We start from the raw sequence: 26,761 nt of genomic DNA on the forward strand, positions 1-26,761 counted from the left end.
AAATGCAATACAGTAGCTCCCAGCATTCACATTACGGGTTTGCATCTAAATGCTTTTATAAAAAACACATAAAATGCTTCAATGCTTCACTGTTTAGGAGTGCAGTTACGGCGAGGTACTCTAAGGGGCAGTAAAACTTCAAGCTGAGGCTATTCTTTGTCATCTTCATAGCTGCTTGTGAGCAGTTTCACCCCCATCTAGGTGTGATCCCTAATTGACACGGACAATTGACGAATCCATCGCTATTAATGGATTCTTTAAATGCCTGTTCTTTATAATTAGAAATCTCATTTGTCAAAATCTATTTAGAATGTGGTAGCAGCAGGAAAAAGCAAAAACACAGTGTGAGTTACACAGATCACAGCTGCCCGATCAAAGAAAAATGATCTTACCGGTGTGCAGTGCGAGAAGGGTTTCGTGCACGGAGGATGGCAGTGTCTGACCGTGGTCGGCCTTTTCTGCGGGAAACACCCCCCTAAAGGAAGACAACAGGTTCTTATTTCTGTTCATTGATCACTAAATTAATGTACTGTCACACCTGATTAATGGGCTCAGTTGCCTATCGGGGCCTGTGATCAATTTGTGAACATTTTAATTCCAACATGGAAAATTGCATGTCAAAAATATCAAAGAGTAATGCCTTGGGATCTTGCCTTCTCTGCAGAGGAAGGTTATTCCTTCTGGGCTCATATTTGCCAGAAACACTTCCTTACAGCGATAGGATCACATTCACCAACTATTTACAGCACATCAAGCTCGCCTAAAGCTTTCGTTCCCACAGCGCTATTACCTTTGTTCTGTTTCTCTATGCCTGCTTCTTCTTCCCACAAATACAAATGCATGATTATTTTTATATGGATTGAAAGCCTCCCAGCTAAGAGTCTGGCTTATTGATTACATAAGTTAAGAGGGAGAGGAGGAATCAATGGAGGATGCACCGAGTATGGGCAGATCAAATAAGGTGTTAAATTCAACAAGAACACTATACTAAAAGTATTCCTTTATGTGTGTGTGTGTGTGTGTGTGCGTTAGTGTGTGTTTCTGAGAGTGCAAAAGACAGAAAGTACAAGATCATCCCTCTGCAGGCTGCCGTGCACAATTTTAAAATGATGCCATGAGATTCTCATGCAGGGGGTGAAGTTACTGATGATATTGAAGGGTGTAACCCAAATAAAGTACAATGCTATAAACTGAGATTAACAATTGCGAAAGAGATAACATCCATTTTTTTATATAAACCCTTCTCACTTGTTTCCAAATGTTTCAGTTAACACCTGAACAAGGAAATCCACTCTAAATGTATTTCTAAACCAGCTGCACCTCGGCCAAAATTACCGAATTGAGAGCTGAGATGAATGAAAAAATATTCACAGACAGTCATGGCAACGCGTACAAGAGCCTTTTTGAGTGATAAATCGATCTGATATTACAGCGCATATCCATGTGATCCAGGCTGCATAGAAATATGAGACCCTGTGCTGCTTTTTGCTGTTCACACCGACTCAGTTCAGTGCAGGGGAACAAATAAAGAACTGGGGCGCTTTCAGCTGCAGTGTGCATTAGGCCAGATATACATAGATACTCATATTTCTACAAGAATGTCTGCGTAAGTTCCTACGAGTGCTGCTGCTGCACGACGCCTCTGGGGTGGTGGCCAGAAGACACGGCAACTACTCACCTGTGACGTTGACACCATCTGAGCGCTGACACCACACCGCTCTCTCATTGTTGCTCCATCCCCCCGTCCTCCACTGGTAACTGTGGCATTTCCCCCCTGTAGCAATGGCAGAGAGGCACAGATAATGCTCAGTAGCAGTTTGTGTTGGGCCGTTTACCTGCATACAGACAGGCTTATAGTTAGTGAAACCCAAAAGGAGCCTCCGATCCATAATATCTGTTATGAGCTGTGTGGGCTGTCTCACAGTGCAAGTACTACTCCCATGCATTTCCAAGGTAATAGTGCACCCATACACACTGGTTAACATTGGAGTGTGGTTACAGGGTCAACGGAATGAAATGCATCTTTCTGATGCCCTCAAGAGTAGTCCTGCAGTGAATTGAACGGGTATTAATAGACGATTCCCACTTCATTGATCCATCTTGAGGATCACAGGTCAAGGTTTGTCCACTAATTGGCTGTCTATTTATAGAGAGAATAAAGCTCAACTTAACACCAATTAAAACCTAGTTTTACCCCATGGCTGCAGTGATGTAGAAGTGTACTCATGTGTCAAGTACACCCTGACATCACAGCTGGGTGTGGTAACAGGTGTAAAAGCCTTGAAGCATTCAACCAGAAGTAAAAAAAATACTGTTCATCTTAAAGTGTTTATAAACCTCATTAGCAGATTTGTAGTTATACTTAGGGTCAGCAAACAAACGTGTTCGCAAACAATTTCCTGTTTACACTTCAAGCACACATAAAGCAGCATTAGCAGTCATTCGACGTTTCTGACCAAAATTCACTCTCCTTGAGCTGTTTTTGGACTCCACCAGCTCCTGAGGGAAATCTTTGGCACTTCAGCTGATCAATGCTCCACTACGTTCAGCAGCTAGTCATTAGCTTTGTATGTCTGCTGTTTGTTGCTGAGCAGGTAGCACATGGTGGGTTTATCAGAGCTTATTTACTGAAAACAGTTAAAAGATGCTATAAAGCTCCGTAGAGCTGAGGAGGAAAGCAGCGGTAGGAGGATAATTCAGCGCAGGTCCATCGTGATCAACTACTTTCACATCGAGTAGTCGTGTGATCCTTTATAACAATATTGATTTTATTTGCTTTTCAGTAAGGCTTTTAAATCAGGTTATGTAAAGACAACTCACATCAATATAGCAAGGTTTTCCGACATTTCTACATAGTTCCTCAGTACCTTTGCAAGGCTGGGTCTCAAACACTTGATGTGGGCAGCTGCCCTGGTTCTCCATGACCTGAATGATCACAGCTCTAGAGCGAGCTTGGCGACCAGTGGTCTCAAAACTCCGCCCCTCCACGCAGGTCAGCTGGCAGGAGCTCCAAGACGACCACACAGTCAAATGGCAGTCTCCTGAGCGCAGAAAAGAGACAGAAAAGCATCACTGATAGGCACAACTTAATCAATAACACTGTCGGACTGTTTTCTGATACTTGAGGGTGGTCTGTATTCAGCTTGCCAACGCTATTTCCGGGAACATATTATGGCTCCCCTGCTAGCTCCAGGAACATTTAAAAAAGATCGGAAACAACTTCAGCACACAGCAGCAGCAGATAATGTACCAAATGTGCAAAAACAAATTACTCAGACAGCCCAGTGGGTATTCAGAAGTAATAGACACACCAGAGTTATAAATTATACAATACAAGCTATAACTCTGAGCCCCACTGTAAAGACAACTCCCAATACTGAGACGTGTCTCTTAGGAGAAGCAAAGCACATTTGATTTGGGAAATGTTTTCAGTGGATAAACGCTGGTTGATGCATTAAGTCTACAAATAACATGACAACACTTGTTTCCTTGAAGGTCAAGCATTAATATCCCATGCATATCCGTGATAGGGTCAGCTTGTAGTGATAATATCACCCGCTGTTACAGCCTCTCAGTCAGAAGAACCCTCTGATGCTCTGCCCCGAATGCCCATTAGTGACTGTCTGTGGATGGACGCATATCATTATCTTTCATCTTTACGTGGATCGACTCCATCAGTCATGCTGCTACGCCTGTGGAAACATGCTGTGTCTAAAGCAGCAGAACACAGCAAACAGCAACACATATACCCACACACGCTGTAGATCACATACATGCTTAAAACCCCTCCCCTGGCCCCCCGCACTGCGCCTGCCACCTTACCACGAACAGACAAATGGACACAAATACACACACATCTGCTCCGGCCATCAAACACTTCTGATCCTGAGCCAAGGCTCACAGCAAGGGCGAGTCGAGCGATGAATCAAGGCGAGGATCAGAGGACAGTGAGAGACAGATGAGCAGAAGCAAGAACTACAAGATGGTCTCGTCGTAGCAAAAGCTAACAAGAGCCTCGCGTGGCAGGAGCGATGACAAAGGAGACCAGACTTGTCTTTTTATCAGATGATAATGATTGCTTCTCTTTAAAAAAAAAAAGATATATTCCAGTAATTGTAGCTGGCTTTCCCGCCAACTAATTGTGCCTAAGGACAATAAAGCTTCATTACAGATTACAGAAGCCAGACGGTGACAAGTGAAGCAGGTCATTGCTGTCTGACCAGCGGCACCCTTGCTAACGGAAAAAGCTACATCCACACTGTGGCCCAAATATGGATAAAAGAAAAAAAAAAACATCAGCCGGAATCTTGTCATGTTATTCAAGTCGACTATGATCTCCTGGCTTCTCATTGCTGTGGTGATTTTTACAATGATAAGATTGACCAGACACAATTAAAAACCATGTCAACGTTTCATGCCATAGGTCTCTAATCTTCTTGTCAAAATGATCAATTAAAAGCACTGTGTGACAGTTGTTTCACTACATTTCAAAATGTCTACGTTCTCTTTTTGTCTCAATTTCAATATACTGGAGCCAGTAATATCGAGCCGGAATTTGGCATTACGTTCCTCATTTACTTGAACAATGGAGGAGACAAAACCAACAGGAACATAGTTACAGTAAATCAACTTTTTACTCACTATCTAGTCCACTGTTAATCTACGGCACACAGGAAAAGTGCCAGCAGTCCATTGCCAGCACTGGTGCATTTTTATCATTATCTATCACCGAGAACAGCGTGCGTGTGGTTTGATATGTACCGCAGACTGCCAACAGTGAACGTGGCAGCACTGTTAAAATTGAAAGGGAAACAAGTTGATCCAAATCGTCTCCTGACACATATCTCCAGCAGTGACTGCAGCTGCACAACGCTGTACAAATATATTTGAAGGGCCATTCATTCCAGTTTCATGTGTAATTTCCGTGTAATCGGCCCCTGATTTTCTTCGTATTATTGACCAGGACAGTGGAGCTTAAATGATGCAGTTTAGTTGTGCAATTTGTCGAAGATCGAAATGCTGTGATGCATTTCCCATTTAGTAGCAAAAGGGAACATTTTTAATTTGGAAGATGATGGGCCAATTGCTTCCCTTTAGATTTCTATCCAGGAACTCAAGTTAAACATACTTTTCTGGAGGCTGGTGGATCCTAGTGGTGGACTTTCATTTTACAGGTCTCAAATAAAGTTGGGTTAAATTGCGACTTCAGTAGCAGACACATACAGATCATCATTTTCCTGTAGCTCCACCTTCGCTATCTCTGGGCGCCAACGCTGCTTTTACTGCCAGCCCACAGCGGGCTGCAACATTTGTAGCTGCATAATGATGCTCTGCCATCACCTTGTAAGATCGTCCTTCTAAATGTATTCATCATTGTGATGCAAAATGAGGAATGAGGATAAACTAGAATAAACCAAATTTTTTTCATCTTACAATTTTTTCATCTACTGCTTTTGCAATAGCAATAAAAAACGATGAATGTTATCGAGGATATTCAGATTTAAAACTAGTTTAATTCTGTGGAAAATCGGAAATTGGAACACAAGCTCTCTGCATGCAGAATTCTGTAGCTGTTGATTGCTTTAGTTAGCACAGGATGATTTTCCACTCTATGTATTTCTAGGTTGTTACATACTGTAGCGTAAAATCTGTCCCTCGTTTAGTTGCTCAGTATTGATTTTTGCAGCTTTGATGCTCTTCGGTATTCTATTAACTATAAATGTGAACTTTCTTCTACCGAAGTGAACGTTGCGGGCTTCATTTCTAATTTGTTATTGGACGTGTTCGACCAGATAATGCAGAGGTACAAGGGTCATTAGTTAATCTATGAGTTTTATTGATTTTGCAATAATTATTTAGCAGCTGGAAATGTCAGCCCCTTTGCAGAGAGGACAGTGCATTGGCAGATTCCAGGAAGAGAGTTCGCGTTCAAAAACAAGATGATAAATTATGGAACAGGTGACCCAGGCCAAATAATCTTTGGCATTATGAATCCAAAATTACATAAGTAATAAATATCCCATGCACTAACACTTCATATACTGAACATCAATACATTTGAAAAGCAAAAAATGTTAATCCAGTATATTTGAGTGCAGCTTTACCTGGACAGGGAACGAAGCAGGGCTGCTCCATCTCTTGTTGGATCTGCTGCCGCAGTTTGTCTCCACAGAGCTCCTCGTCCACTGGCTGAGAAGGAGAATCGGGCCAGTTGCCCTTGTGGACGACACATGCCAGGCTCCTCCTTCGAAGCCCCTCACCACACTCTGCACCCTGCATGAACGGACACAGACAAATATGATCTTTTTGTAAGGTAACCAAAAGATGTTTCCTCAACATAACTTGGGTAAGAGGAAAGTCGTCACTGGCCGTCTATTTGACTTGGCCGGATATTATGAACTGTTTGTGAAAGAACGCTTCTAAACTAGTAGCTAAACTAGTTGGATGTTGCACCTCTGTAAGTTTAGAATTACTAATAACTGGTTCACATTGGAATACATTGAATATCTACGATTTAACTTAATAGAGCTATTTTTTTCAATTTGTGTAAAAATATCACACTTTAGGGACATAGATTTCTCTGGGTATTAATGCTTGTCTGCATTTCTAAATCATTATATCATTTATAAACTTTAAGAGGTTTAAGCTGCCCTGTGGAATTTTCTTGCAAAGAAAAAAAGTTTCTTCATTGTTCAATATTAATCACCAAGACGCGTGTGTATTTTTGAAGTCTAACAAACATGTTGAATCCATTTCCTTCTCCTTAAAACATTTACAAAGCCAATTTTTTGACAATTTTGAAACTTGCATTGTTTACATCCATGTTTACTTGCTAGCATTCTTCTTTTTTCCCGCAGCGTTTATAGCGGAATATTTCAACACCCCTCGAGCATTCACAGTGCAGTTCATACCTCCACAGTGCATGGGGACCAGTCACTAAGCAGCCATGTATAGCAAGGCCTTATGGGACACGGCTTGGTCTGGGTGAGCTGGTTGGGACAGGGCCGACCCTCCTCATGAGCCTCCTGCAGGATTCTCCGGCTGTGCACAGACTGACCTGCAGAACATCAAGGCAGACACTGTTAGGAACGATAGATCAGAGGAGGCCCAAGTGCGTCTGCAAACTGTGTGTACAGAGCACCGATGTTCAAACCGAATACTCTTTTTGCCTTTGTATGTATGAATCCAAAAACATGATGACATTCAGGGCCACTTTTAACATGACACACTGTGAGAATACAGAACAAAAACACTGTGGGAGTCATAGGACTATACTACATGTGAGTCAGTCTAGAAAACTAATTACATCATGACGCAAACATAAGGACCCATAAAATAATGAGTGGCAGAAATGAATGAGGTCTATTTATTTAGGAGTGAAAAGAGGCTGCGCCTTCTCTTTAGCCCATGAAATATTTTCCTCATGACAAACTGGAATAGGTGCCATAAATCTGCTTCACCAATGTGACTTTATGCTCAGATCAAATACTTTCCTACACAAGTGTTTTGCTCAAGAGAGCCATTCATAATAGGTGGAAGGGAAAGTTTGGTAAATGGCAACACTTAAAAGGGCCGGCCACAGAGTGGGTTTGTTATGCTGTAACAGCTCAGTGTCTGGGTCCTCTGAGGCTCAGCAAAGGCATGGCCTCCATCAGCCATCCAGTTAAGACAGAAGCTGTGTGTGTTTGTGTTATGCCAGGGGAGATGCTGAGCTCCGTGGGCCCCGGGCAGACACAGCAAAAAGGACATTCAGCTCTGCCATCTCAAAAATCAAACCAAAACATTAGCGCTCCCACGAGATCCTGACAGAACAAGATCCTCGCGTCGTCTGACACAAATATGACGCAAATCCCTCATCAAGGCTGACAGATGTGTTTCACATTGTGTGAGAATGAACAGAGAGAGAGAGAGAGGCAGAAACAGAGTCACAGCAACAGTGACAGAGCAGAGAGAGACAGATAGAGAGTCTTGAGTTTAAATCCCCAGCTGAAAGCCTGTGTAAGTGTACGCTTACTGGAATGAGGGGTGGATCGTGAGAGACAGTCGACGACACATTAAAATTAATGAACCTAAGAAGATGCTGTTTTTGAGTCTCTCTAACTGAGATAATAACACACGATTGGCTTTGGGAGCCCTGAGAAACAATGCATGCATCAAGGTTATATCATTAACCTCTGTACAGCGCATGAGGTTATAACATGGGTTTCTCAAAGTGATGACGAGCATGCCACAGGTTTGTGATGACTAAGTGCATTTTTGAAATCATACAGAGAAAGGGTATATATTTTATTTAGGAACACTGAATCATTTATGACATCCATAAAGGTGAGCTGTATAAAATTAGTTTAATGTCAACCTGCTGTTCTTAAAATCGAACCTCATGTTAATTAACAAAACTGGGCTTCATACAGCATATAATATATATATATATATATATATATAGATATATATATATTTATATAGACTAATAGATATATATATATACCTATATATAGTATATAGGAAACAAACCTCAGCAGCACACTGTTTCCCTATATAATAAGGGTTTGGATGACACACTCTTAAATATTTGAATGCATTTAAATGTATTCATGCACAATTTAAAGTCTTGGTGAATGCCTAAGTAGAAGGAATAATGAGGCGCTGCACATGTAGTCGACTCTGTGTCTGTGTATCATGTCGGTGCTCCCGTTGGTTTTGACTAAAGTTTGTTTACCTTGGTTACCACAGCTGTGCGAACATTCCTTCCACGGCGACCATTCAGAGAGAATGCAGTTGACAGGACAGTTAACCACGCAGCTCTCTGACAGCCTCCACTTGTTGATCAGACCAAACTGTAGAAAAACAAGAGAGGAGCTGTGAGAGGGGATAGCTAATTATTTCCACTAAGAAGAAAGAAGGAGCGCGCCATATTTCCATATTGTAAATGTGCTGTAGTTCATTTTAGGACAGTGGAGATGTAGCAATTAAACAATTTTACCATTAACCTTGCTTCCAAATGTTATTGAGCTACATTCTTTGACTTATTTTGAGAGGGAATCACATTGTTAATGTTGATGTGTCTTAACACATTCTTGAAACCATTTTGCAACCCACCAGTGAGAAATGTTACAGCAATTGAAGTAGCAGTATTTTAATTTACAGTAACTTGCTGCTTTTTCAAGGTCACCATCTATCTTTGCACAATTAAGTCAAGGCAATTGAATTAAGTTGCGTTTTGGCTTGGTGGCAAACTGCTTCGTGAAAGATAAAGGTGTTACAACCTTTTTCACTTGAACAAATTGGGCAACTGGTCTTTCAATAATGTATAAGCCAGTGGAAACAGGAAAAAGGGGAGTGTTGCACCATTAACCAATAATTAACACCTAAAAAAACACCCAAAACTATTTTGAAGTAGGCCTACAATATTCCAATTGTCCCTCTATGTCATTTGGCTCTATCTACATTGCTTAAGATTTCCAAATATATGGCATCAGAAACAAAAATAAACATTAGACTTCTATCTGGCTGTCCATAGTGAAAAACATTTTAATTTCATCTGTATGACTCCCAAATCATGATTTTTCTAACTGTGGGATGCCATGATGAACTTAAGGCCGGACTACACAGTGATTACCTGCTTGCACTTCTGCAACTCCACTATCTTGCCGTCGCTGCGAATACAGTCCACGAGACGAAAACATGAACCCTGACCACAGATGGCATTTTCGCTCAGCTGGCATGTACTCCAGTCTGCAACACACACGCAAGCACACACACACACACAGCAACATATCTGGACATTAGTCTCACTGCCAGAACAGCTTGTATGCCCATCCAGCAGGAGCACTGTCAGTTCTAACCAGCAACAGTGTGCTAAACTAATAATCCGTTATTTTGGGAATTTTAACTTTTTCTGAACCACGTCTTGCACAAGCAAACCTGGACAAGCACACATGCCTTGCTTTACATTCATTCGGTTCAATACATTTGCATTGGGATTAAAAAGTCTACTGCCAGTTACTGGGAGCTGCCCTATCGCAAGTCATCCACTTGTAGCTCCGGCCTGGTGTCCAGATCGTCCTACCTGAGACTCTGTACTGGTAGGAGAAGCAGGTGCTGTTGAGGATACAGGGCTCTGACTGGACCAGCTCTGGACAGGCTGAGCTTTCCGAGGCTGCGAGGCGGAGGATGTGTCTGCTCCTGTTACGTGCTGTTCCTTTGTGACATTGCTGCACAACAATGACAGCATCACCACAAACACGAACTTGTCAAGAGCAGAGCAGGTTTATTTGCAGAGATGAGGGAGACGGGATGAAGCTGGTTGGAATTAAGTGGTCCTTCGGTAGGCAAGAGAAACTGAAAGCTGTCTCCTGCATTTATATTTATTGACTAACACATTATGATCACATTGTAATCATGCTTTGAGTCATCATACAGGCAACCTAAAGTAAGAGTTGGGAATTAGTGTGCTAATTTGGGTAAAAATATTGTAACTTTGTGGAACATCAATTTTAGTTTTACAGTTATAGGTAAATACATTTCATATTTTACAGGTAAATCAAGTTATTCTTTAGAGCAATACCCTGTGTTAGATTAAATCCATATCTAAGCAATAACCTCGTGGCACAACATGCTTTTTGAGCAGGGAACTTGTGTTTTGGAATGTGGGAGGAAGTAAGGAATGGATCTGGTGATGTCACCATTAGTCATTATTAGTGTGAAAGAAAATCAGCAAAGGAAATCATTTTGTACTCATGAAGTATTGGGGATGGCAGTTGACATAGTAGCTAAATCTGGTACAAAGCATCAACTCTTTCTTTGAGATTACTATTTTTTCATCCCTGACAAACACATTTAATGAAAGACAGAAAAAAAACTATTGAAGGTGAGACCGTTCTCTTTACTTTGGTGCTATCAAAACAACCTGGCTTCTTACACATTGTGTCTTCTTTGAGAAAAATCTACCTAATATAGTTTTTTTTGAAGATGTAATTAAAATATGACCTGCTGTTGTTGCTCATCCACAATCCTTTTCTTGTTTTTGAAATGATATGTCGATGATATAAAAGTAGTATGATTGTAGCCTATATGCTTGGCATGGCCCTTTTGAACATTATTTAATTTCCAATGTGTGATTGTAAAAAAAAAATGTTCTTTTCTTTTCAAGCCACCCAAAATCCAAACAGCAAGACATAAAATAATTACTAAGTATCCTAACATTTTGTACTGAAGTTGCAGTTCACCATTTCTAATGCCACAGTACAGCGGTTCCTGTTTGACTCTCTCTCTATTTTTTTCTTGAACAAAATGTCAATACTTAGTTTTTACATTAAAGTTTATGCAAATTCAATGACACAAATCTGTATGAAGATCCTCTTATACCCTGCAACTGGGAACTTGGAAGGAACTAGGACACGTTTTTGATCGGATTTCAACATCATATGACAAATACACTGTAACTGCTGCCTTCAGTGTGCTATAAATGATGTATTTTCAAGCTGAAAGTCTAAATAATCCTGCAAAGTAGGTAAACCGGCAGAAACCTGAAGTTACCATCATATAATATTTTACACAGGGCAGTTGAAGGCAGATGAAGACGAGCGTGACAATAATTGAGAGATCAATCATGAGAACTGTAAGAGTGCCACATTTACCAAGTGACTCTAGTAGGATGCAAGTCACTCGAGTCACTACATGGGAATGTAAATCTGTGAACAGAGAAGCGAAGTATGTGTGGAAATTTGGTATATAGGCTATAGAGGACATGTCAGCTCCGAGGGGAAAAGACAGATTCTACTGATGAACGTCTTTGCGCCGAGCAGCATTTGTCCCTCTGCTCCTGATGCATCACAACATGCACCTCAATCACTGTCACCTCCTAATGAGAGACCTCTGTGTCAGGCTCATGAATCAGCCACAGTCATGTGCCTCTAATGTTGTTCACACCGACTGTCACACCCATGCTCATGCATTTGTGTGCTACATACATAAAGTCCTGCAATCTGCATGCTCAATTTTGCCTTTGGTCAATGACGGATTAGGACCAGGTTCTGAACAAAACTTAAAAACTAATCTCCTTCACTTGGAACAACTAAACCAAACCTGGAGGGGAAAGTTCCGTTGTTTTTCCCTGCAGGGAGCTACAGTATGGCAACTGTGTTGAAAATGTGTTGATACTGGTCTTGACCATTTCACACTGCAGCTGAAATTGTCCCTAACTTGTGCTCACTGTTGTTTACAAACCAGTGTTTTAGCATTATCTAGCCCTCTAATTTAAGAATAGTTTCTAACATTGCCAAATATTTTCCAAAACACGTAGTGGTGTTGATAATAGCTGAATATGTTTTCCTGCATTACAGGTCAGAGTAGGCCATTTGTTTTCTGTTTATTTCATTTCAGTTGGAAATACATGATGCAATCCTGTAGCCACTGAAATGCATGTTCACAAATAGGATGGCTGGTTTTCTAAAGTCATCTCCATGAAACACACGGTGACAAAACACAATCATTCACTCTTGGAGGCCAGGTCGGGGAATAATGTTACAAAAGCCGAATTTCAATGAACCTTGGAGAGGCGTTGAAGTGCAAAGTGATGTAAACACAAAACTGTTTGTGCTTCACTATAAAGACTACTCTGGGTTTATTCTTGATACTATGTGACTTGTTACCGTTTCAGAGGGTCTTGGAGCTAAAGGCAATTCTCCTTAATTGTATTTTTATTGACACAGTTGGCTTTAACCCTAACTCAAACGAGGCTATGGGGAAGGAACATCATTGGCCATCATGCCCCTGTGAATGTATGTAGACAATGTAGGGGACTATCACAGTGTTATTAACCAAGACGCTTTCCTTCATCACGGTACCACCTCTGCACCCCACAACACCGCTGATCTCATCACAATCCTGCACACACTACACTACACTACACTACACTACACCCTCATTCCAGCTGAGTACAGGAATGGCCCAGGGCGATACAACTATCTTCAATTACGGCGGACTAGTATATTTTACGCAAAGCACCCCTGTTTTCACTAACACTATTTGCAAAGAAAGATTTTCCTTCCAGGACATCAGGAATTAAGATTTGTATATTCAGGATCTCCATCTCTCATTAGTGTCTCAGAATGTCCCAGACGTCCAAACAGGTGGGAGTGAGACATGGTTGTTTGGGAGGACAATGGAGATAGATCAGTATCAAGAATGACTCCGTGACAGGGCTTTTTGTATGAAAACATGGTGGATTCATACTGTACTTTATTAAAAGATTTGGTTGTGGAGTTTTGCAAATGTAAGGTTTAAAAAAAAAGTTGAATAATACGAGAACTGTTTCACTTTCTTAATTACAGTGGTGATTGAAATTTACTTTTAGCAGTGACAGTTTAAATGTATGGGCAAAACATTTATGTATAAATGTACAGAGACTTTTATTATTGTGGGAATGCCTGCAATTGACAGTTCACTGTACTTGTGCAGGCCATAACACATAGAATAATTTCAGGGGGACATTTGTAATTGTTTAGAGCTCTATTGGGTACATAAAAGGCTGTTTATTGTAAAATAATCTCAAGTGTATATTTCATATCTTTCTATGACATAAGTTTGTCTGCTTCCAGGAATCCAAAGATATCGTCACAAGATTGATTGAGACAAAATGTCTGTGGAGAAATCTCAGTCTAAGTAAGTAATCTCTCCATCTCTTTTTTCCCCAACCTGTTCTTTCTCTGACGCCAATGTTCCAGCCCACTGAACTGTTATGTTTGACAGGAAACACATAACACGGCTACATGGCCAGAAGACCAGCAGCCTGTGGCTGGAAACACGGGGGAACCTATGTTACGTAGTTTAGGACTGAGGGCATAGGAAAATGGAGGAACATTAGTAGATGTATTAACATTTGCAGTATCTAACATTGTAGTGCAGAATGTGATTTCAAACCACACAAGGTTACAAAGCAGCGGGGTGGATGTACCCAAGATAATTACAAACACTTCCCTGATGTGTAATTAGAATGGGACGTTTTTAAACTTTATATTTATAGGGAGTCTAATGAAACATCATGCATTTATTGACATTTTATAGTATTTTAATAGTGCTGCTGCTGTTGATCATTTTAATTCACAGAGCTATCAATTTTCTAAATAATGGAGTCTAGGAAGTGGGGTCTAAGTAAACAATCAAATACATTTTCTGCCAATAAACTGAGATAATAATTGATTCATTAATATGTCACTTCATGATAAAATGTTTTTAATCAACTCTAATACTAACATACAATGTGAACATGTGTATCACATGTGTATTTAATAGTATGTAGTTACAACAGTATTGTAAACACACACAAATGTCAAAAATGTTAATCAAATTTGTTATTAAAAAAACTGAACAGCTTCTATTCAATACTGCTCAATGCTAACGGATTATCTGGACATTTTACCCAAAAGTTCGCTTGTATGCTGATGATTATGGACATTATGGACATGTTTTCAATGACAATAAATGATCTGACTTGGCACACAACCTGTCAACCAACCAAGAAAATAGTCACTAGATTATTGTCACTTACCAGAGGGCAGTTGCTCCAAGGTCCCCAGGGTGCCATGACGCAGTCCTCTGAGCAGGCCAGAAAGCAGACTTGGGCTCTGGGTGGCGTTTCCTCCTCATCACACAGACTGTCTTCCAGCGTGCTGTTCTCCCCACTCGTCGTTCCCTGCTTCACACACCTAGCAAAGCAGTAGATACAGCTGTATAACTAGTCTCTGGGGCACTCCTAACTGGGTCTTTTTTGAGTTTCAAAACTCATTTCTAAATCTCTGATTTAAAATAGATTTCACTCCTTTTGCTCTCAAGTGAGATTTTGCTACTCGTTTATTTCAACAGGGTCACTAAAAATGTGTCCCCATGTGTCTGGGTTCTCCAAACATTTAGCTGTGTACAACTGAAAGGTCGGTTCAAAAGGTCTATTTTCTGCTTAAACTACATACATTACAGCATTGATTGCTTGTTCTAATGACTTCAAATGACCTATGTTTTTTGGTGAGCATCACATTGCACTTATGTGAATGACTATGTTTACATTCAATGGCAATGGTGGAAGTAGCATGTCATTATCTTGCAGCAGTACAGGAGTATGTCAGGCTGAACGGTTGGATTTACCAAGCTTGTGACTTTGACACTGGAGACCTAAGTTTTTGTTTGAAGTCAAAACCTCTCTTTCTCTCGCTTTCACTTCAAAACCTTAGTTTTGGTTAACCATAACTTAACTAGAGGAATGGAATGTTAGACAACTCTCATGCAAAGTTCTAATATAGATGTTTAAAGGGTGACTGCTACATTATTAGCATGATTTAAGAGTGAGAAATTGTCTGAGGGCTGAGGGAACATGTGTGAGGAGTGGTAAAATCTTCACAAATCATATCTACGTAATACATTTTTAGAATAGTTCTTCTCAAAAATGTTCTCATTAGACTTTCACAGTGAACTGTTAAAAGTGTTAAAATGCAAATATCTGGAAACAGAGAAAAAACAACTTTGATTTGATAATTATTTCGATTTCTGCTCTTTTGGTGGTTGAGTTTTACCAGTTTTAGATCTGTGGCTGTGACTCACACGTAGAGGCTTAAGTGTGAGACCAGTTAAGTTGCTTTTGACAGGGTAAAACATGATGCCCAGTTTGTCATTTCTCATTTCCTATGGTGCATAATCCAATACCAACACCTGAACATGCTGCCTGCAGAATAGGTCAACACTTCACTGCTCCCCTCTGTTGCTATTTTAAGTGGCACAAAAAGGCAGTGCAAAAAAAAACAACAACTAACAACTCATCAGGAAGCAGTAGTTTGTTTTGACTGTTTGTTTTCCCCTGGCATTGCAAGTGTCAGGACCAGTGCGAGTGCCAGCTTAAGGAACGTTGCCAGTAAACGTGTGTTGCGGTGCCAGGCCAGCCGTCTGCCAAGCCTAACCCGCTCACTGACCTGATCTTGCGGCTTTGGACTCCCTCCCCGCAGGCTGGCAGGTCGTCCACGGTGTTGATGGTACAAATGGACCAGGGCTCGATCCTCCACTCATATTGGCCGCATTCACTGTAGCATGGCGCAGCCTCATATACCTGTGTGTGCATGTGCAAACACACACATGAACAGACAGACACACAAACACACAAGGAAAGGGACACACGCAAGGGATTATAGAAAGAAAGCATGGACATGCATACAAATCAGCTCACACACACATACTGAACACACACACACACACACACACACAAGCAAGCATATGCATGTATAGAGTTGGTGCATACACTTGTAGGGAAGGTAGAAGATATCAGGGTCACTTTCACTTGTCATAGTACACTAATGAGGTAGCTCTAGGTGAAAAGCAGTATTCCTTATGGGATTTCATTTGGTAAATCTAACAAGAAAAAAAATATACCTAACAAGGTATAATTTTTTGTCTTAATCTAGGACCTATACATGTAAAGAAGCAGTTTAAGAATACAATATATGCTAGTATTCTCTTCTTTTTGCATTCATATTTAACATCAAGCACTTGTGCAGTTATGGATATGCATATTGCTTCCCTGGGACATTGTGAAGTGCATACTACTCCCAATTAAGACATAAATCCGTTAGGTGTTGCCAATGATGCTGGAGTTTGATATCAGGATGGTGTCGCTTATATTTTCCACATTCAGAGTATGAGCATAGGAATAGACTGTGAGTATCAGAAATGAAAAGGAAACCTCAACTAAACAGCGGGGATCTGAACTAACTGATGGCATCTTACCACTGCAGAAAAGGACAAGAATGACATAGTATTATTATTATTCATACTCTTATAAACTCTATGCATGATATGGAGAGGACAGCATGTGGTGAACGACAATGATCATGGCAATAGGCCCTTCAGCTGAGGATGAGATTGGTTGGATGTTGAGCATTTGAGTGACTCTGGCATGTCTGTAAAACCAAGGGAACAGTGAGCGCAATGTTGCTGTAAACACATGTTTACTCTCAATCTATGTAAGAGTCTGCCACAGTAAAAGGTGTCCTCTGGAGGACAATTTGTAGAAAAAGCTATGACAAGCTATAATAGGTGTCTGTAAGTGTATGTGTGTGTAGATGTGTGTGTGTGTGTGTGTGTATGTGTGTGTGTTCAGACTATAGAAAGGTAGTGGGCGTTGAGTATTCCCTCCCCTACGGGCCACACAGATGCCTATTACACACCCTCATCATCTCCCATCTGTCCCTGCAGATGCCCCTGTTGGGTAAACTGGCAATTGCTCTGCTCCCACTTTCTCCATTACCACTGTAGAAACACAATTTCAGCTTCGCCGCTAATTTTCATCGGCAGAAAAAAAGACTTTCCAGTCATTTTCCACAATATATACACTATTCATTGTGCACTGAAGATATTTATTCAGTGATAAATCATTTGACTTGAACACAAACCAAATGGGTTATGTTGCCACAACACATACGATGTCAGATAGATATTTAATCATGTGTTGGCAGGTTAAAGCTGGTGCACCAGAATAAACAGACGGAGTAGAAGATTTGATCCCAAGTACATCTGCACACACATTGACGAAGAGCTCTCATTGCAGAGGAAGGCAGAATAGACAATCAGTTAGAATCAGCTGGTTCAGACCGGATTCCCTCATTGGTTTAACGATATATGGGCAATCTCAATCAATCTCTGTTTTCTGTATTTTATAAACATATGTTTATGTTTTGTATTCTTTTCTGAAACACTTCTGAAATGAAATACATTTTTTTGGACAAGCATTCTCTCAAAAGCCTTATCGACTATTCAAACAATGTGATATAATTTAATGAAGTTCTTCTTTAGAAAAATGTCCCCACAGTTAAAAAGCAGATGGAATATTATCCAAATGCACTTTACATAACTGATTTCCATCCATGTAAAACTCTCTCCAATCAGACTACTGTTCTTTCTCTCAACCAAACGACCAAAAGGGTCACAGGAGTATATGCGACTTGGACAGATCTGGCATGCATTTCGTCTTCATTAGCTATAGCAGAGTATGTGTACAGAATGAACGGCACTGACCTGAGCCTGCGTGGATGTCCATATTAGCAGTGCATGACAAGCCAGAAGTTGGGCAGAGGAGAGAAGAACAATGATATGATCATTAGTTTAGATTTTGCCTGCAGTGACAGAAATGTATAGTTTTGCTTAAATTAGATTTTTTTTTTGAAATACTTCATTCTGCTCTGTGTTTCATTAATAAGGGGAAAGGATGATTAAATACTCCATCATCTGCAGTGAATCTAGTGGCCCTGGATATTTTGCCAAAATGTATGATTCATAGTGTTGAGAGTTTTAAAGTGCTGCAGTTGGTTGCAACAGCTGTGCAATGGCCAGTTCTCCAGCTGAAGGCAACTCTGATGAAGTAATTTGTCTGGAGATGGGGAGAGGGTAGTCGGCGCGAATGAGCATATGCTCAAAGAAACTGTGTGCTCTGTATCCAAACAAGGTTTCCTAAAAGTAACTGTTATGTTGCTGACAAGAAACTGTTCAGCCTGTCCTGATTCACTTTTCTCATAGTTGAAAGGACATTCAAATAAAATCCCCAGAACCAAGACAGTACTAACATTTGCGTAAGAGTAACGTTTCAGCCAAATACCGTGTGCTTCATGCAGTGACAAACGGTCATAGCAAGAGCATGCACCCAGCCCTCTGGATGCCAAAAGTCACTTTATCCATTCATACACTCCTCCAGGACTGCACATACTTCTCTTTACCAAGTGGAATGTAAAGCTGGAATCGTATTATTGTCAACCTCTCTCAATTGTTGTATGAGATAATGGCTATGCCTTGCATCCAAAAAAACAAAAGACACGCACACCTGCAAAAACGTGATGAACGCCACATGCACACAGACACACACATACACACTGTAAGTGCCGACACGATGATGCATACGTCCCCATATACAACAGGACACGCAAAGCGCCAACAAGCCGTCCTGCAGGAATGGCACATTGCTATTACTAACACAAAGAAAATTGGACAGAAAGCCTTAAAGAGGAGCACTTTCTTCCATACAAAAATCTGAGGAAATGGAAGAAATAAACAAGCTGAGATTGTATACAAATGTGTGCAATTTTCTACTTTTACCATTACTTACTCTCTAATGTTACTTTTGACGATATTCAGGAGTTAGGGAAGAATCTCAGCTGCTCTAACAGTAGTGGCAAACTTCAACTTGCCAGCTTAGCTATCGTAAGTGGGCTAAGGCACTGTCAAGGGGCTCACAGAATAAATTAACTCAATCAACCAACTGTGGTAATTGTGAAATACATACAACATTAGTTGCTCCAAATAGGGCAACCTGCGACCACAAAGTAATTAGCATTCGGTCGGTTTCCCAAACAGAACACGTAGCCTACAATGGTGTTTAAACAGGTGAGTCTCAGTCGAATGTGTCGTGGTTGCTTCTAGTGACAGCAGCTGTTGAGAACAAGAACAGAACATGTAGGTCTCCTTGTAAAAGCCCTCAAATTGACTTTCGAGAAATGTTATATGCATAGCCATCTGTGTCGATTATTTACCAACCATTACCAACCATAAGTAAATACAAACCATTCCAGCATCTGGCTGAAAGTCTCCAGTTAACAGTGTTCGCAGACACTAAGTCACTACGATTTGCCACTGCAGCAGCACCACTAAATGTCTCTGATTGTCATAGAGTCATCACAGCTTCAAAGAGACTGCACTATTAGTGTCAGCAGGCCCATGGATGAGTTAGAAAACAATGGCTCCTCTAAAAAAAAAAACACCAGTGGAATCTATTCACATGTGATGATGACCTCTCCAATAACCTCATGTACGAAAAGTTGAAAATGTGCCAACGTATAATGTAGCCATTTGGGTGAACGCCTTTGAGTTAGACACCTACTTGTTGATGCTGAAAATTAATCTAAGCCTCTGTAAATAATCAAGATGAGAAAAGATTAAATACAACCACAAGGACGACAACATTTTGCAGAAAAATGTGTGTTGGCCTTTCAAATAACCAACATACTGTACATACCGTGGCATTCAATTGGACCCTTTGATGGCATCACAGTATGTTGGTACACCAATAAAGACACCAAAAGCCGAAATACATTGAAGAGTAGTTTAACACACACACACACACACACACACACACACACACACACACACACACACACGTTGCACTTCCATTCAATTTATCCGCTTCATCTTTTAGACTACCCCTGGGCAACAAACCATGAGTAGCCTGCTGAATGTAACTTTAGCATAAACGTTGTTCTTGTATTTATTGGCGATAGAAATATGGTTTAATGAGCTTTAAGAAGGAAGCCATAACAATGTCACAGTAGGAATGTATTAAAATGTGTTTTAGCACTGTGTCTCAATTGTATAACAGACACAGTGAACCTGCAATGTTAGATCAGCTGTAATGATCTCTGCCAGGTTATGTATTTGTACCGCTGGACTCATCAGCCTCATTGTTTTTGTGCTTAATGATGACAGTTTGTCTGTCTGTCTAACTGTGTGTGTGTGTGTGTGTGTGTGTGTGTATATGCATGTATGTATAACTTTAACCATCGCTTAGCAAATCACAAATCGTGTCATCTCAGTAGGAGGAGAGATATAGTTAGCTGTCCCTGCAGTGTGTTTGGCTAGCACACCTAACAGCTAAGAGGGCTAATACAGCTAACAGAAATAACAGGTTAGGAGACTAAACACAGAGCTGGACTGACATTTTCTGTTCAGAGCAAGCGTTAGATATTCAACATGAAGTGTGGTACAGTGGACTGCACTTTGGCTTCACTGAGCTGGTGCGGGCAGCTGCATACTGTAGATTAAAATGAGAGTGTATCTGTTGCGTGAGACGTTTGAGTGAAAAGTTTATCTGCAACGCTTGTAGTCTAGACGGGGGGCAATTATGGTTTGTATTCCATCAAACATGATAGCAGTGGTCGTTGTAGACACACCTGGCAGAGATCTGCACTCTACTAAGTGCAGCTTTCTAGTTTTTCCATGTTATGAGTAGCCTATAACCTAACACCCATTGACTCCAGATACACGACCTTAACTGCTCTAAAATTAATTTGGATCTTTGACCACTGAGTTGGTTTGTATATCACACTCTCTCTGTCTCCTACTGTCTACCAATTAGGTCTCTTAGCACAGAGGACGTCAATAAACCTTACAAGGCTTTACAAGATGTATGTCTGACATCGTTCCTGGCACAACGCAGGGCAGTGCCGTGACTTTCCATAATTACGCAAATTCGAATTCAAATTCTAGCTCTAAAAAAATTTCCATTAGTCATTTACTTTGTTATCCATTACCAGGACACAGCTCAGTAAGACAGTAGTGCATTAGCGAAGACATTTTGGAAGCACTTAACCCTGCGTCCACCTTTCATAATAGCTGTGGTCAAAGATCTTTGTCACATACTTAGACAAACATTTGGGAATGAGCTCCCCTAACCCTTCTCCTCTCAGTTCGAATATGAGCAATGTGTACTTCAATAAAAAAGCACTGAAAACACTGGGAAAGTCACAACACAGTTCACAGTCACACCTACAGCCCCATCCGGGCCCTTTTTTCCTACGTTTCTTCCTGATAACTGTTAATTCTACTGTCGGAATCTTGTTTTATTAGGATTGTATTTGTATTTTAGTGTGTTTGGCACAAGAAACATGTTCTTAAAAAATCATTTAATACCAAAATGAAATGTACAGAGAAATGCATCTCTGGATGTTTTAGTGTTAACCACAAATACTATACAGTCAAATCTTAATAAATACAGATAAAAGTATATTTCATTGATTGATTAATGTAACTTGAGTAAAAACTAGAGCTTTTAGATTACAAAGTTCACTGTAATTGTGTCTATAAAAAAAATCATTCCCAGGTATGAAATGATGAACATGTATTTAATATTCGCCCAGCCACTAACTACAACTTTATTAGCAGATAGAAGCTGTGATTAACCTTTGTATCTGAATTAAATGCTGTGCACCATGTGGGTAGCTGGAGGCTTTTAAAGAAGATAGAGAGGCTTCAAAATGTAACCTTTCTGGGTGGCAGCGCTTCAGGCTGCCTGAACAATATGCATGGTTTGTAATGCAAGGAGACACCTCACTTTTTGCCCTGGGCCTACAGGGGGAGAACAACACATGCCCAAGCACTGCTCTACGTTAATTACACCTCATTGGCCTTAGGTAGCTCCATCAGCAGTTGGCTCCAAAAGCCTTTTGTCCTAATGAAGGAGAGAGATGAGTTCGGCGACTGTGTGCTCTCGGGTAAAAACAAGAACATGTGTTCTGTTTATTTCTTGTTCTGATATTTGGGATTTATCCATTCTTTAGACTTTCTATTGGCTGTTGTTGGCTACTGACAGATGGACAGCATGCAGATGGATGGAAGATTTGATTGTTGTGAAATCTGCGATAGATGGTAATGGTTCCCAGATGATGACACCAAATGTCTCTTTGGGAACCCACTTATCTTCAGTGAGAAAAAAGCCGACTTCTGTCTTGCAGTAAAAAAAAAATCATGAAAATAAAACAAAAGTAAATTTTGTTACACGCTATAGTCCTTGAATAACGCTCATATCTGATGTTGCCGCTTCACTTCAATTTCACCCACGCTCCTGTGATTCATATTTTATTTACCAAACCAGTTGATACAAGTAATTCATTCTTTGTGAATTAACTGCAAAACTTTAATGAATCGTCTACAGTGGTGAAGAGAACAGATGAGCAGGTCAAGTAAAACCCAAGAACATCATTTTTTGTTAAAAATGAAAGGGACAAAATTGCACTTGAATAAGTCAATTAGCAAAGCAGCTTATTGTTGAATAGCAGCTGTGCACTAAGATAATGATGATGGTGGTGAGGCAGAGACCAATTTCAGATGTCTCGACAGAGCAAGAAGTTAAATACAGCTAAAAGCACCTGGATGTTATGGTTGTCTGATAATGCAGGTGTTATTGTGGTCCACTGAGGGAAGCAGTGTTTGCAGAGCCTCAGAACAGCAGGGAGGAGGTGTCTCATACTGTATGTGGAGCATCCCGGCACCGAAGGAGCTGCCAACAGCTCTTATGGTTCTGCGCATAGCTAGTTGGCTCATCACTGGCTCATTCAAATCCACATACTTTAGGGGAACCAAAGAGCACTGCAGGACAGAGCCGAACTCACTCATTAGTTAGTCTCACGAGACTAGACCAGTCTAGTCCTCATGACAAAATGTACTTGAGCAAGACACAGAATCCTAATTTTTCCAACGGTTAGGCCAGTGCAGGCAGAATGTCACCCTCCCAAAGTCCAGCAACGGCTCCTCGGTTTTAACATTGAGTTGGAGGCAGGTCCACCTAAGGGTTATGGTTCACAAAATCCTAAATTAGTCTCCCTCTATTCTCGTGCATCCCGGATACAGTAGACACAGCTATGACTGAGTTGTTTGAATGCTTTTGCATGTGTAACCTTCCAGATGTGGAAAGGAGACAGAACGATACATGGCTGGTATGAAAACCTCAGTTTACCAAGCCAGACCAAGATAATGCTGTTTGACCATTAGCATGAATCATCTCAAAATATTTCCTAAGACGAAATAACTAAAAAGAACAGGCATTGGTAAATAGCAGCACTATAACAGCTTGGCTAGACAGCCATACAGGCACCATGACATCGCACACAAGCAGATCTGTGGGTAAGCAATAAAAAACCCCATAACAAATGAATGCCTATAATGAACTGTATTGGTTTTCTAGCCTTTTCACCTTGACAGGCACCTCAGCAAAACTCAAAGTGTTCTGAGATAAACAGCCAGCAGCATCAGCAGTCTTATACATAGCTTGTATTGACATTTGCCAAGTACACAAACACCCAGCTGAACTGAGCCAAGACATCCAGGCAAGCACCAATTTCTTAATTTGGTTCAGCGCTGACAATGGTGATACATACGGTGCATGAAACAATTTGTGAGATTTACAATGATCCCAAGCCTCCGACAACACAGGCAGACTTCTGACTTGAAGTGTGAGTGTGTGGGCTACCACTAATATCCAATCAGTCATTGCTCAGAGTCGCAGAATACTGTCAGCAGCAGTGAATGTGGAGCGCACACACATGATTATGTCCATCATAACTCTGTTCAGAAGTGGCATGATCAGAATGTTGGCATGCTTATTAAAATCTATTCAAAGCATCAGCAGCTAGGTGAAGGACAAATAATTAGGAGAGCAAGACAGCTTCAACAGACCACCTAAAGGTGCATTGCATATATTGTAGATAATGACATACTGGTTAGGTATAAGCTTCACTTGAATCGTCTGCCTGAAGCTTACAGGCTTTCCATGAAAGGAACGATGTTTTTTTTGTCAGATGATGCAGTTGTGTTTTTTTACTATGTCTCTTGTTTGCACTATACTGTATGCTGCTGTAATCCTGTAAATGTCCCCGCTGCGGGACTAATAAAGGATTATCTTATCTTATCTTATGTTGTTATATAAAATGTGCTGCATCTCTTACCTAGCAGTTAGCAATTTCATTATTGCCAAAACCCAACACCCAAGTTCAACCTGAGGATGCAGGACGGTGTTTTATATAGTATTTACACATGACTTGAACCCACGTTCAATATATGATACACAGAGTTTGCACAAATAGCCGCAAAGCTTATAAGAGTCTTCATTCTCAAATCAAAACACATTATCTCTGTCTACACAGTATTCACAAGGCGAAAGTCATCAGTGGAACGGAAAGCATTAAGCCAGAGCATCTCAGCAACCTCAACCCCTCTGACCTGCAGTTTTTAACATATTTAACAATATAGAAACGTTTGTCCTCCTGTTGCATAAGTTACATAATACGATAATTAACTGAAAAACAAAACAAAAAGGAGAGAATGGTGAGACACATTTCATCTGTGTCCAATGTCAGCGCATCACCCACACACAAACAACGCCACCTGTCTTGTAACCTTATAGATTGCTCTGTCACTCACACACACACGCACACACACACACACACACACACACACACACACACACACACACACACACACACACACTCACACAAACCTCCCACCACACACAACATATGGTAGAGGAGCCTCGGAGGTGGGCAGGAAGGGTGTTTCTCAAAAGGACAGGGCCACTCTGGATAGAGTGGAGGCCAGGCGCTAATAGAATGAAAAATAGCAATCTGACTGGCACAGTGTCTGACAGTCAAGACAGTTCTGTTACATTATTTGGAAATAGTGCATATATCTCTTGATATCTCAGCATTTGGTGGCAAACACTAGTTTCAACGTCTCCTGTAATTATAGATTTGATTTGCCTTGCTATGCCTTGACATCTGTGAGCACTCTCTGTAGCACTCTCACAGGGCATCCTGTATTTAAATAAGGGCTACATATAGCTGCACTGTAAAAATCTATCTGTCAAGATCCATTACTTTATCAGCATTTGGATATTTGCTGTTATTTTTGTATGAATTTAATTCTCAGGGTATGGACAAAAGTTTTTTTGCACACCAGAAAGTTTTACTGACAGACACATGTGCTGTAATTGAAGAAACTAAACATCCTGCACACCCTCGCTCACTTATAATCACTTAGAACTTGAATGAAGTGAAATATTCTAAACATGTCACTTCTCACACGGAAGTAGACCACGGAGATAAGAAATAAAGATGCCCTAGTGTGACTATATTAAAATAGAGGTTTTACAAGTCCAAGTATTTCTCAACAGGCGTAACAGACATGTTTTGTCAAACTGGCCTTAAACAAGACGGTTCCTCTTACTCTTCTTCTTCACTTCTACTTTCAGAACATCCAGCTGTTTTTCTGGAACGCTGTGGGTCTGCTTAGCTCACATAATTGTCATAGAAAGACAGATTATGATGTGTTTTTAACGCATTTTCAGCACGTTTTACATTTAATGTTACAAGAGAAAAGTCTTGTAATGGCTTGTGGAGTGACAGGCCTGCTGTCCTGATTACAGTTGCAAATCGGTTATGAAACAATTGCTGTACTGAAAAGGATATGAGGTTTATGGAAAACGCTCCATTGAAAGACAGTTCTTTAATTATCCTTTTCCACAGGTACACTGGGTGAGGGAGCCCAAGAGATCCACAATGACAGGCTCTCAGTGAGGTGATACATGAATTATTCATCTTGATAACACTTGTTTTTGATCGTCTTTTACCAATGCAGAAAATCTTACCTCATTAACAACGTGTTTAAAGTTTACTTTATGGCCCAACTCCTACACAGTCTGTTCTACATCGTGGCCATTTTCGCTCGTTATTTTCATGGGGGCACTTTCTCTTTCTCTCTATCTCCCTCTCTATCTCTCTCCCTATCTTACCTGCTCACTCAACCATGAGATGAGAGGATGAGTTGTGGTGCACTGTAAATTTCATCTCTGTTAAGCCAGATCACCTCTGGCCGTGGCTCGAGGGGAAACATCTGCTGGTGGTAGCGAGGCCACACTTTGGTGAGAGAATAGTTCACAGTGGGCGATGAAAGAGCAAGTGTTTGTGAGAGAGGAGGAGGTCTATTAGGAATGTGAATATTCTTTATTACGCTGCATCCTGAGAGAGACCAAATGAAGTACGACAGGCTAAATGTATGAGGTCTGAGAAGTGACGTGCACCGGCTGAAGGAGAAAGCAGGTTTTTTTAAGACCCTGTCGAGAAGTCGCTTGTGACCATCCAGGACTTTCCTTGTTAAACACAACAGCAATGCCTGTAGAACCAGAGTAGAGGTC

At 40.7% G+C, this 26,761-nt stretch overlaps 1 protein-coding gene across 3 annotated transcripts in view; it reads right to left on the minus strand.

The window, feature by feature from the left end:
* The window catches only part of thsd7ba (thrombospondin, type I, domain containing 7Ba), a 138,391-nt gene that overhangs the window by 3,701 nt on the left and 107,929 nt on the right, over positions 1-26,761 (minus strand). For 2 of the 3 annotated variants that reach the window (XM_031858665.1, XM_031858666.1), the window contains exons 17-27: positions 18,052-18,057; positions 15,957-16,090; positions 14,549-14,705; positions 10,067-10,211; positions 9,617-9,732; positions 8,717-8,834; positions 6,912-7,057; positions 6,105-6,273; positions 2,868-3,041; positions 1,679-1,774; positions 393-475 (exon numbers count right to left, since the gene is read on the minus strand). In XM_031858665.1, the coding sequence (XP_031714525.1) occupies positions 393-475; positions 1,679-1,774; positions 2,868-3,041; positions 6,105-6,273; positions 6,912-7,057; positions 8,717-8,834; positions 9,617-9,732; positions 10,067-10,211; positions 14,549-14,705; positions 15,957-16,090; positions 18,052-18,057 (1,344 nt within the window). The remainder of the gene's footprint in view (positions 1-392; positions 476-1,678; positions 1,775-2,867; positions 3,042-6,104; positions 6,274-6,911; positions 7,058-8,716; positions 8,835-9,616; positions 9,733-10,066; positions 10,212-14,548; positions 14,706-15,956; positions 16,091-18,051; positions 18,058-26,761) is intronic. The other variant, XM_031858667.1, reaches the window with a different exon arrangement.

Source organism: Anarrhichthys ocellatus, unplaced genomic scaffold (genome assembly GCF_004355925.1).
Source record: "Anarrhichthys ocellatus isolate YVR2014 unplaced genomic scaffold, GSC_Weel_1.0 scaffold20, whole genome shotgun sequence".
In the NCBI taxonomy this organism is placed as follows: domain Eukaryota; kingdom Metazoa; phylum Chordata; class Actinopteri; order Perciformes; family Anarhichadidae; genus Anarrhichthys; species Anarrhichthys ocellatus.